Consider the following 13,238-nt stretch of genomic DNA (forward strand, 5'->3'; position numbering starts at 1 on the left):
ACCAACTGAGCCACCCAGGCATCCCTTCAGGGGAGCTTCTTAAAAGGGGGGAAACGGTCAAAGACTGGAAGTTCCTTAATGTTTACTTTCTGTCTACCTGGTCTGCATGCCCTGGTTTTGGAGGCAGCGTAGAGAGCAAGAGAGAGTCACTCATGCCAGTCAGGGGACTGAGTCAAGCAATGATGCAAGCAGCTAAGGGCACTGCAGCTATAAATCTAGTCACCTTAAGTCTTTTCACACCTATGGGGTATAAGACACAACTCAATTTCTCCAACACCATTCCTACCTATGACACATCTTTCTGCAAATTACTTAATATGATTGGCACATACAATGCTACCTTAATACCAAAATCTAAAGCCAACCTATAAGACACAACAAAGGAAGAGAGCATACCGATATGTCCGCTATCACAATTAGGTTCAACACATTTTTACTATCCTTTAGTTAATAAAAACTCAATTATAGAAGGAAAATCGCCGATGTGGTGGGAAGCGTTGGAAATTGATTGTAATGCAAATTTAGTGATGTGTACTGATCCAGGTATGCAAAAATATTTCTTTTCATTGATCCAACCATCAGATACACAAGGCATGGAAAATACATGGCTGGTACAGCACCATATCTATGGGAATATAACCGGAACTGATTCATCTATACCAATTTACACAGCTAAAAGAGTCAGCTTTGACAAATGTGGTATATCACCCAGTAGTTAAAGCCCATGAATTACTAGAGAGGATGTTGGAATACTACACATTGTCTGAGAAATTTCCACTGGAAGCCACAATGGACACATGGCATTACCAACACAACACCAAAATTCAGGCCAAATGTTTGAACCTAATTACTTAACCCTCTGAGGACTGTATACAAACCTATGCCACAGAGATTGGAAATAACCTTCCAAAAGGAACAACTCAATTTGTTCTATATACAATCCACATGTAAAATTTATGCCACAGAGGCTAGGAACAACCACTCATGAACAGCCCAACCAACCACCCATCGACAGGATTAGACTTAGAAAGCCTACAGTCCTGGGTAGAGGTAGCCATTACTTCCAACTTAATTATCTCTGGAATTCAGAAAGCAGACATCCAGACTCTTAAGCAGGAACTATGTGCATTTAAAAAACACGTGAACCCCTACTAAATCCAGTAGGACGTTTAGGTTCCAACATCTCAGCATTCAGAGAACCACATTTCATTATCTCAACCGTGTATGATTATCATGCCCATAAACTGGAATTTAACTATAACATTGACCATAAAGTTCAGGCCCTCCAGCAAAATTTACTTAATCTTAGACATTTCTACATAAGAGAACAGTTAAAAAATAATTACTGCAGGGGCACCTGGGTGGCTCAGTGGCTTAATCCTCTGCCTTCGGCTCAGGTCATGATCTCAGGGTCCTGGGATCGAGCCCCACATCAGGCTCTCTGCTCGGCAGGGGGTCTGCTTCCTCCTCTCTGCCTCCTCTCTGCCTGTGTATCTGCCTACTTGTGATCTCTGTCTGTCAAATAAATAAATAAATAAATAATTACTGCAGAATCAATAACCTCCTGGAGAGAGCATGGAATGATATCAGAAGCATTACTGTAACAAGAAAAAGTATTCTAACTGGATGGAGTCTCTCTTAAAATTAGACATGTCCAGATCAGGTTGTGACAATACAGGACAATGTAAACTTTCATTATTAAGACTTTTAGGGGGTCAAAGCTTATTAACATATGATAGATGATGTGCTACAACAAATACATTATCATACAGCGCTTCTGACAACACATACACATTCATGGGTTAATGGATATTTACTATCTAAAAAGATGGTATTTCAGTGGTCTAATAACATGGAGTATACCTGCCATAAACTAGAAATCAATGCTAATCTTTTTCCTTTAACAAGAACATCCATTGAAAATTTACTTTTGGACATGGGACACCTTAACAGGATAACTTGTGCTAATAACTTCTTAAAGGTCACGTTTTTTTTTTTTCTGAGATTTCTTTATTTATTTGAGAGAGAGAGAGAGAGAGAGAGAGCCTGTGAGCAGGGGGAGAGGGAGAAGGAGAGGAAGAGAGAGAATCCTCAAGCAGACACCCCCATTGAGTGTGGAGGTTGATGGGGCCTCTATCCCAGGACCCTGAGATCATGACCTGAGTTGCCCAACTGACTGAGCCACCCAGGTGCCCCTCAGAGGTTATGTTCTTTAATCATAGTAGAGTGAATGATACTATCATAACCATAGATTATAAGTGTGTTAAAATATTGTATGTTGTTAGTGAACATTTAGTAATGTTACCAAATGTCTCAGAATATTCATATAAAATTTTACCAACATCTTATATTAAAGTAACAGAAGTACTTTGGGTGAAAATTAACAAAACTGATAAACCCTTTGATGAAGACTTAGAAGGGCTCAAAGCAGCCCATAAAACCTTGACCAAGAAGCCAGCCCACTTTGAGCACACTACACAGGCCTCTCAAGCAGCCTCAGGAGTCATTAACACCAACTTAGCTGCACTGAACAAAAATATACAAAACTTATATCATAAATATTCCTCTCTAGAGTTGTTAACAAAAATCCTTTAAACACATGGTTTGTTCTGGCTCATGGTCTGACGATAACCCTTTAAAATACATAAAGGAAAGTAAATAAATAAACAAAATCAAATACATAAAGGAACTCTCTCTCTACACGTGTCTTGGAATCCATTAGGGAAATCCTTCTCTCGCTTTTAGCTATTATTTTTGTTACATAGCTTATTAAACATGCTATTAAAATGTTATGCAGCCTCAAGCTTAAGTAGGAAACATTACAAAAAGACTGATTAACCATACCCTCACCATTCTTCTAGATGTGCCAAGACCCTATGTTGAAGATTCTATACATATTTTTGTACTTTGATCTGCCTAGAGTTGGCAATGTGATTCTTATTTCATTTATTTGACTGCTTTGTTGATCTGTTAACTTATCTTAATAAAGTTTAGATTTAGTTTTACTTCTTTTTGACTTCATTCTGACTAGATGTGACTTTGAGTTGGAGTTTTAAAATTTAATCCTTACTTAATTTTACTTTATTTGATTCAGTTTAATGTATCTAACTTGTTTGGATTTGATGTGATCTTTGATTTATGTCGATTGACATTTCATATGATTTGAGATTTATTTGATTTTGTTGATTCTCACTGAAAATACAATTGAATGATTTGGATTTACCTTCTTCCACAGATAGCAAACTAGTACTGCTGACCTAGTTTAAGACATATTTGATTCCTGTATGACCCTTACAGATTTGTCATGAGGAATCGCGCGGTAGAATGTAGAGAGCAAGATGGAGTCACTCATGCCAAGCAGGGGCCTGTGTCAAGCAGTGATGCAAGCAGCTAAGGGCATTGCAGCTAAGACCAGGTATCATCGGGACCAGCACCAGCTTTTGATACACTCCGAAGTGATAACCAACAGAAACAGAGGAGGTCTGTAAAGGCTCAAGACTGATTAAATCCCTTTTAAAAAGAGGATATTTGCAGCAAATTGTGAAGACTCCTCAGACACTGACCTTGCTCTGTCTGATCACTTCAAAGCCAGCTGCTGCTGAAGGCTGCCTGGTTGATGTCTGGAAAGAACAGAGCTCCTTCTTATTTTATTATGTTATGCTTGAACTTAATAAACAGCAAGCGCCAAGAGCTGACCCAGACCCGAGTGAGGCCTTATCTCAACTGCTCGCTCACAGATTTTCACCTTCGGTTTGTTAACGTCCTGTCCTCCGTTCTGTATTGTTTGTTATGTGACTTGTACTTTGCTTTGTGCGACCCTTCAGAAGACAAGTTAAACACGTGGTGAAATGTTAGCGCGTTTAGAGTATTGAACCTGCTTTATAGTTGTTCATCGTGCTCTATGACTGAAAAAGCTGACCTTGTGGAAGGACACAGCCCATGTGTGAGTCTTCAGAGCGAACTCCTGACAGGCAACTTGGCGTGTTCTCAGGTGTGAAGGTCGGGATAACGTCTGATTCCAGCAGAGAAGCGGACAAGCGGTTAAGGAGGCGGCCGCGCTAGGGCCCGGGAAATCGGGTTTCCCATGCCCCGGGAACAGAGCATGCGCAGTCCACGGGTCTTCCGCTGTGAAGGAGCCGGGACTAAGGGAAAGGGATCTTTGGGGTCCTTTAAGGAAACAGCCACACACTTTGGAGCAGCCTACATATATTTGCGGTTTAGCCGGGCCCAAGCCAGGTGTTCTTGAAGCCCCGCCTCCGGGAAGCTCCGCCCCAACCTAAGTAACTGTACGCGCGCCGGGTGCTAGGAAGGCACAGCTGTTGGAAGTCGCCGGTCCCCTGGAGGCGGCTGGGCGCGCTCAGCAGACGGGGCGGAGCACGCGGCAGGAGCAGGTGCTGCGGCAGAAGCGGCACTGGCAGGAGGCGCAGGGGTCGCAGCAGGCGGGCGCCGGCGACTTGCAGCTCGCTCGAGTAGCCACGCAGGGGGTGGGTGGCGGGGGCCGGGGCCGGGCCACGGTCTTCATGGAAGAGTTTCTCTGCGGGGAAAAGCCGGGATTGCCCTAGCCGGCCACGCCCACCCCACCGGCCTCACGTCGGCCTGGGAACTCCTTGCGCCGCGGAGGCCCCAGACCCGACATCCCCACCCGCTGCCCCACGGTCCCTTGGACTTCATGCCCACCGGGGACCCCACAGGCACCTGCCTCCCCCAGTCACCCACCCCCTGCCTCCAAATCCATTAACATTTACTTACCTGGCTGGGCTTGGCCCACTTTATTCCCTAGGGAATCCCACTCTGTTCTAGAGTTTTCACCACTTCTGTCTTCCCCCTTCCAGTGTATCCCCAGTCTCTTCTCAGTCCTGCCTTCACAGTAAATCGGATCCACCCACTTCTTCGCCGCTTCGCTGCCCTAGGCCAGGCCACTATCCTCCCATTTACAGCCCAACCTCTCTGTTGCCCCAAACCCGGCTCTCCGAAAACATATGTATGTCTGTATGATGGCAACCACTCTGGATTAAAGCTCCCAGTGGGTTTTCTTTGAATTTAGAATAAACCATAAATTTCGCTTTGGCTCTTGAGGCCCTCAGGCTTGGTCCCGCCCACCTCTCTGAGCTGAGCCCTTGTTACCTCGCTGCCTGCATTCCACGCATCGAACACAGGAAATGAGTAGCCATTAGCCATATGAAGCTTCTGAGGACTTGAAATGCGTCTAGGGCAAAGGAAGAACTGAATCTTCAAGTTTTATTTAATTTTAATTCACTTTTTTAAAAAGTTTTGTTTGTCAGAGCCAGAGAGTGCGCACAAGCAGGGGGAAGGGCAGGCAGAGAAAGAAGCAGGCTTCCTTCTGAGTAAAGGAGCCCAGGATGGGACTGGAACCTAGGACCCTGGGATCCTGACCTGAGCGGAAGACAGGCCCTTAACGGACTGAGCCACCCAGGCGTCCCTTAATTTACATTTTAAATAGAAGCAGTGTAAATTTTTTTCTTTAAATAATTCTTTTCTTGTTGTTGTTAGGACTACAACTGACTATTAAAATTTAGCATTGGAATTGAGATGTACTGTGAGTGTAAAGGGGCACCACCAGGTTTCAGACTTAGCACACACACACACACAGTAATGTAAAATATCTCACTTTTTATATTGGTTACATATCAAAATGATAATATTTTGGATATATTGGGTTAAATAAAATATTACTGAAATTAATTACACGTACTTCTTTTTACTTTTTTAAATGTGGCTACTAGGAAATTTTAATTTATATATGTGGCCCACATTGTATTTTTTCTTTCTTTTTTTAAGATTTTATTTATTTATATGAAAGAGCACAAGAGGGGGTTGGGGGGTGCGGGGAGCAGCAGCAGGAGAGAAGCAGGCTCCCTGCTGAGCTGGAAGCCCAGTGTGAGTCCTGGGGTCATAACCCGAGTCCAAGGCAGATGTTTAACCAGCTGAGCCACTCAGGAGCCCTTCACATAGTATTTCTATGGGGGAGTCGCTGCTTGAGATTACCGAATTTTCCAATAAGTGCAGCTTCCTCGGGGAGATCTTCTGATATGACTCTTCCCTTCATTTTCATCACCATGCTTTAATTCCTTTACAGTGTTTATCATTATCTGAATTTATTTTGCCTATTTATTGGCTTACTTGCTGTTTGTCTGTCTTCCCCACAAGAATGTAAACTCCATGACAGGGGGCTATATCTCTTGTTCCCTCGTATAGTCCCCATACCTACCATGCAAATACATTTGTCAACTGTGTTTTCTTATATGTCAATCACCTGATCAGCTTGTTCACAAAAGGTCTAGAGAGGAGCAGGGGCTTTCTCAAGATCACACAGTACCAGGTCTAAGACAGGAATAATATGTGCATTTCAATAATGCCTTAATCTAGTATTTCCCACAGTATGGGAACCTGTGCCACGGTAGTATGATTTTAGGTGGTACACGACTATTAAGTGACATTAGATCACATAGTGAGAAAGGACTCTTTTTTCAATCTCTTTCAACTTGAAAGGCTTCAGTTGTTGCCAATTTATCATTAATGCTTTCCCAACTCTCTCTTCCTTCCTCCCTTCCTTCTTTTATATTTTATTAATTTATTTAACAGAGAGCAAGAGGGCACAAGCAAGGGGAGTGGCAGAGGGAGAGGGAGAAGCAGGCTCCCCACTGAGCAGGGAGCCAGCCCTAGGACCTGGAGCTTGATCCAGGACCAGGATTGAAAAGGGTTTTCTCCCTCCCTTTCCCCCTCCTTCCCCCTTCTCTTTGCTTAGCCAACACCCCCTTCTCCCACTCCCTTAAACATTCCTCCCATGTTGTAAAAAGTGATAAGATACTACAAGGAATGTTGAAAGGTCAGTCTACATGCTAATAAGGGATTGTAGTCTGGCCAATGCCGATGGTCAGTCTACATGCTAATGAAGGATTGAAATCTAGCCAATACTGTCTGTTTCCCTTTTGTTAACGACCAATGAAAGTAACTTCCCACTATGTAAATGAAGGATGCTGAGCGAACCAATCAGGGGTATTCCCGCGCGCCAAGTATGCCTTTACATTCAAACCAGCCAATGAAAACTTTGTAACCATGCTTCCGCTTCTGTACGTATGCTTTCGCTTCCCCAAACCCCATAAAAAGGCCCTGAACTAAGGGCTGGCGCGCGAGTCCTCCTAAGACTTGACCGCCCGCAGGTACCTGTGTCTACTCAATAAACCTCGTGCTGTTTGCATCTGACCAGTGGACTCGGCTCGGTTTTTGGGTCCGGGGGTCTCCTCCTGAGAAGGGGTCCATTCCGGGGTGCTTGGAGCCCCGGGGGGATCTTTCAGGATCAGGACCTGAGCGGAAGACAGATGCTTAAGCTTAACTGACTGAGTCACCCAGGCTCCCTTTCCCAACAGTTTCTAATCTTTTTTTTTTTTTTTAAGATTTTATTTGTTTATTTGACAGAGAGAGAGAGAGATCACAAGTAGGCAGAGAGGCAGGCAGAGAGAGATAGGGAAGCAGGCTCCCTGCTGAGCAGAGAGCCCAATGAGGGGCTCGATCCCAGGACCCTGGGATCATGACCTGAGCCGAAGGCAGAGGCTTAACGCATTGAGCCACCCAGGCGCCCCTCTAATCTGACTTTTAACACAAAGAAAGACCCCCAGATTTAGAGCATTTGACAAGCAGCCCATCCAGCTAAAATCCACTAACAATGTTTCATTTTCTTTATAATTATTTTTATGGTTACCTTCTATTTATGGCAAGTGATATTGATTTCCTCTCATAGTTCTATATTTTTAAGTTTTAATTTAATTTTTTTTAAAGATTTTATTTATTTATTTGACAGAGAGAGATCACAAGCAGGCAGAGAGGCAGGCAGAGAGAGGAGGAAGCAGGCTCCCTGCTGAGCAGAGAGCCCGATACGGGCCTCGATCCCAAGACCCTGAGATCATGACCTGAGCCGAAGGCAGTGGCTTAACCCACTGAGCCACCCAGGCGCCCAAATTTTAACTTAATTTTTAAAGTGTTTGTTTAATTGAGAGTGAGAGAGAGCACAAGTGGTGGGGGGAGAGGGAGAAGAAGAAACAGATTCCCCACTGAGCAGGAATCCCACCCTGGGACTCCATCCCAGGACTTTGGAATCATGACCCGAGGTGAAGGCAGACATGTCACTGACTGAACCACCCACGTGCCTCTTGAGTTTTAATTTAAAACAAATATATTAAGTAAATAAGTGAAACTCGGTTATGGCAAAAATTGTGGGGGGTGCCTGGCTGGCTCAGTCAGTGGAGCCTGTGACTCTTGATCTCAGGGTTGTGAGTTCAGGCCCCACGCTGGGTGTAGAGATCACTTACAAATAAAAGCTTTCAGAAAAAAAATTGTGGGAAGTCGTTCTGAAATAACTAAACTTTAGGACACAGCGTATTCATTCAAAAGAACGAGAGATGGTGACATTTCGGAGGGCTAAGAAAATGCTTTTTAGGGACACCTGGGTGACTCAGTTGGTTAGATGACTGCCTTCAGCTCAGGTCATGATCCCAGGGTCCTGGGATCGAGTCCCTCATTGGGCTCCTCCTGCTTGTGCTCGCTCTCTTTCTGGCCAATAAAAAAATAAATCTTTTTTAAAAAGAAAATGCTTTTTAGCATGTAAGCTATTTCACTTAGTGAAACTTAGCTCTCGGGGCTTCTGTGGGGGGTCTGATTCAGAGCTTGAGGCCAGGAAGACTTTAGATAGCTTTCAGCTTCTTTTGTTCATGTAAGGCTGGAAAATCTTTCATTTAGTTCCTAGTTAGAATTCCCTTTTAAGTCCAGGCCCACCCCTACCCCCACAATGAAAACTCCTGATCCTACCTTGGAAGGTTTCTTCTTTTCCGCCTCTTTTCTACTGATCCTTTTGGATTTCTTGTTCAGTGCTTCAAAGAGAGACAGAAGGAGCAAAGCCAGATGTTTCTGGAGGTCACGAACTGCAATAAATTGGGAAGAGCCAGAGGGGGCTCCAGGAAGTCTCAGGGTTGGGGGAGAAGAGGGGTTGGTTGGGTGAATCATAACTTGGGACTTAGGCCAACAGGTTCTTGATAGCCTGGCTGCTGACCTGGAGTGACCTCTGAGGGAAGGCAAAGAGGAAATCCAAAAAGGCCCTGAAAAATGGGTTCAGTGCCATGTACACGGATGGACCTGTGTTTCTTGTATTCCTCTTTTTCATTTCTCAGAGTTATGGAGCAGGCACACTTGATTTGAATCCTGACTCTGCCATTTAACAGCTCTGTTTCCTTAAGCAACCTACTTAATCTTCTTAAGATCCAGTTTTCTCATCTGTAAATAGGGTACAGTAATATCCACCTTGCAGGATTGTCTTGATAAAAAAGTTATGTTTATAAAATGAGAAGCCTGGCACGTCAAAGGTGATCAAAGGTGATACTTCCCTGATACATCGAGAATATTCTCTTTTCCTAGTGAGATGTAAGGCCATGAGGGACATTAGTTTAGAACTTGTGTTCTGGAATTAAACACCTGGGTTTGAATTCTGGCTCTGCCAATTAAGAACTTGCGTGATCTTATTCAGTCACCTAACCTTAAGCCTCAATTTCCTCAACTGGGAAGTAGGAATGAAAATAGCACTCACTTTACACTGTGCCTTGCACACAAGGTGTATATCTGTTACTATTGTTTTTATCAGGTGAAGTTGAACCAGAAAATGTTCCATGCCAGGCTGTAATGCCCCTGGTATTTTCCCTGAGCAGTTATTTTCAATTCTCAACCTTGAAAGGACTAGTTCATCCCACACTCGGTCATATTCTGCAGCATTTTCTAACATTTTTATTGTTGGTTTTTAAGAGTTAACATTTTACATTTTAACATTTAATATTTTTACAGTTCTGTGATTCAATAAGTTTCAGAAATGCTAAGTTGAACCAAGTTCACGAAGTGTCTTCCCTTCAGGGTTTCTCAGAGCCTTTAACATGCAAAAATTGTTTATTAAATTGGTGGTATACAGGGCTTTTTAAAGCCATGAGTCAAGGAATATTTTATTCCTCGAGGATTGCTTTGAAGAATAAGCAAAAAGGAGCTCTGACTTATGTCACTGAATCCTGGGAAACATGTTTGACATCCTGTAGCCCCTTCTCATGGGCCAGAGTCCAGAGACTAGGCACCAAGACAAGCTACTTACCTACAATAGAGACAGAAGGGAAATCCAATATTTTCACGGAGGAATTGTCCCTTAGGCTCCTGTCATCCCTGGGCTTTTCTTCAGGCGCCAGGTGGCTGGAGGGAGTGAGGAAGCACATGGAGACCAGCAGGGTGGCCAGGAGTAGGTGGAAGATATTCATCCCTGGAGGCCTGAGTGGGACAGAGAAGGCAGTCAGGCTGGTGGGCCAGGAGTCCTGGCAAGAGGATGTGTCATCCTCTTGCTTTCGTTGTGTTTCTTTGGGCTGGTGCTCTGACCCATTTCCTAAGTGTTCCGATAGAGCTGGAGGACCACCACGGCTTAGGACAGGAAAGGGAAACTGAGGAAGGATAAAGAGAGAAAAGGAGAGACAGGGAGAGGAAGAGAGACAAGGCAAGGAGGGAGATTGAAGCCAAGAAAAAAGGAATATATTGCAGTTTTCTCTGTCATCCAGAGCATGGGGTGATGGTTTTTTTTTTTTTTTTTTTTTAAAGTCAGTGGCCCCAGGTGACCCTAGACTTGGGCAGAATTTTTGAATGGTCCCCAGTAGTGCCTCATTGTGGCCGAGGTTTTACTAAGGTGCAGAGGATAAAGCTCATAAGACTCTCTGAGAAACAAGCAGTGATAAATGGCATCTTCAGACAAGTGTATGTTGTTGCATTTGATTCCCATGTCCAGAGGGCATGAAATGGTATGGTTTGCATGAGAAGGATGGACCTGTTGACATAGCCTAACTGTATTTACTGACTTATTACTGGCTGGATTTTGATGAAGCAGACAGATCTCAGAGTGGATTTATTCCCATGAATCCTTTGTTTGGCTTAATCAGGGCTCAAAGCTTCAGTAGCATCTTCACTTTCTCTGAGTGTGGGATCCCCACTCTTCCCCTGCTCTGTGGGCTGCTCTCTCTGGCCTGGGGAAAAACTGAGGCTGCTTTTCCAAAAATCTCTCTGTCCTGCCACAAAGCATGGTGGGTGAGAAGAGAATAAAAACAATCTGCTTATGCTGGTCCTGCCCACTCCTGGGTTCCCCATACAGAAGCCTGGCAATTCCTAGCCTACTCCCCCAGCCTAACAAACTACAATGAATAAAATAATAATTTCTTAGAACCTAAGTAATTTAGTGGAACTATATGACTAAACTGAGTCTGAGAAGGGTGAAATCTCAGTGGAATTAATCTTATTTGTATGTTGGGAGAGGGCAAAGAATGAGTATTCCTTACACCAATCCTGGGGAAGGATATGTATATTCAAAATGTAATATGATATAGGCCTATAATGTCTAGTTGTATTATTATCCTCAGGGTCAGATTTTTTTTTTTATAATTCAGAATTTTGTGGATTTTAGAAAGCTAATATCATCTATATCCTATATTAAACTACATACAAGGGTTCTGGGAGCACTTATATAAAATTTTTGCTACTGCAGCAAAGAGATGGTGATATTCATAATAAGTATAAAAAAGACTATGAATTGACTTGCATCAATTGAGGATGGGTTTTGTTGATAAGAGACTTCAGGTAAGGTCAGGTTTTGATGCCAAAGGAAGAAAAAAAACTGGCAGTTTTCAGACTTTGGGGATTTTGCAATTTCAGGTAAAGGATTATGGACCTCTACAAACCCTCCTTGCTGTTACTACTCAACATGGAACACACGCTCCCTGCTATTAATGCAAGATAATAATGCTGACAGCAATGACTACCTATGCAACTGTTTCTCAAGAGTAATTTATCTTTCCCTTCTGTCATGGTGAAGACTCTTCTTTGATCTGTGTATCACTGGAGATAATTCCTTCTCTTAAACCTATCATCTGGTTTAAGTTACTGCTTAGGATTTAAGATGAATTTCTGTTCAGCATGGTGGATGTAAAGAATCCAGAAAGGGGATTAGGTTAGCTGGATGTACTTGCTATTTAAGTGGCTGTGTGACCCTGGACCCATCCGGGCCTCTGCTTTCTCATCTGTTAAAAGAGAGGCTAGGACTGCATGATTTAGTACACATATACGAGGCACAGAGTTGAAACTTTAAATAAAGATTTGTTTAATGAATGAAAGAATCTTAAGAACTTCCTATTCTAAAATCTTATGAATCAGTGATATCTGATTCTTGCTTCCTGGACTTTGGGACAGGTTAAACAGTTGCACAAAGATTTTGTTAAGGCCATCTTTGAATCCTTAAGAGTTAAGGGATTTGCAAGTACCTTCATGTGACTTAATCTGATTAAATCCTGGAAAAGAGGGCATGGAAAGTCATGGCGAAATGCAATTGGCTGTGTATCTCAGAAGTCTTGCTGGTGTGTGTGTGCATATGTGTATGTACGTGTGTTGTGCCAGCACATGGGTGCTAATGAATAAGGACTCTAACTGAGGAAATATGGGAGACAACAGTATCCAGATCATCCCTGAGTATCATAAAATGAGTAGACAGTATATCAGTACAGAGTACACACTCACTGTGCACTGCAGACATTCCCTTAGCTATGGCACTAGGGGATAGCCTGATATCTTAATCCTTTAGGGTCAAGCCTTGGTCCCCAAAGCCAAAGAGGGGATTATAATTTCCCAGTGATGAGGAAGGGCTAACCACCTATTGGAACGGAGGTCTAGTGAGAGATAAGAACTGAGGAAGAGGAGAAGGCACCAGAGTTTTCCTGAAAAGAGCGAACAATATTAGCTGCTGACCATACTAGGTGTTAATGAGGTGCAGCCCTGACATCCTGCCTTGGGTTTTGCTTGTGGCATCAGTGAGGGGAGCCAGGGTGTTTGGGAAGCCAGCAAGCTGGCATTACTGAGAAGGTGACCGGGCTTTGTTGGTTGTAATAATGGCTTCTACCAGTCTTGCCAAGCACCAATTGCCAGGGACATAGGGGTCTGGGTGAAGCTCATCCCTGTGTAGGAAAAAAGTGGTCAGAGGCAAAGTAGTGTTTGATAGAGTCCTAACATGGAGGAGCATCTCTTATAGGCCAGTGGTGCTGGAGGCAGACTCTCCCCTGGTCAATCTTTTGGAACAAAATATATACATGGGAATAAAGAGTAATTAATCCAGGAGGGAATCTTAACCTTTAAATTATCTACAAACCTTTGCCCGTATGTGCACTCCC

At 43.4% G+C, this 13,238-nt stretch overlaps 1 protein-coding gene across 1 annotated transcript; it reads right to left on the minus strand.

The window, feature by feature from the left end:
* Nucleotides 1–4,357: 4,357 nt before the first annotated feature.
* On the minus strand, nucleotides 4,358–10,301 carry LOC122915581 (agouti signaling protein). Its single transcript, XM_044262329.1, has 3 exons — nucleotides 10,142–10,301; nucleotides 8,824–8,885; nucleotides 4,358–4,534 (listed from the first exon to the last, which is right to left on the minus strand). Exons 1-3 carry the CDS (start codon nucleotides 10,299–10,301, stop codon nucleotides 4,358–4,360), a joined length of 399 nt encoding a protein of 132 aa, XP_044118264.1.
* Between the last annotated feature and the right edge of the window lie 2,937 nt (nucleotides 10,302–13,238).

Source organism: Neovison vison, chromosome 8, assembly GCF_020171115.1.
Source record: "Neovison vison isolate M4711 chromosome 8, ASM_NN_V1, whole genome shotgun sequence".
NCBI classification, from domain to species: Eukaryota; Metazoa; Chordata; class Mammalia; order Carnivora; family Mustelidae; genus Neogale; species Neogale vison.

Coding starts and splice junctions, on each gene's coding strand:
- LOC122915581 (XM_044262329.1), bottom strand. CDS start 10,301: ATGAATATCTTCCACCTACTCCTGGCCACCCTGCTGGTCTCCATGTGC. Junction 8,886..10,141: donor CCCTTCTGTCTCTATTGTAG/GTAAGTAGCTTG, acceptor CTCTCTTTGAAG/CACTGAACAAGAAATCCAAA. Junction 4,535..8,823: donor AAAAGAAGAAACCTTCCAAG/GTAGGATCAGGA, acceptor TTTTCCCCGCAG/AGAAACTCTTCCATGAAGAC.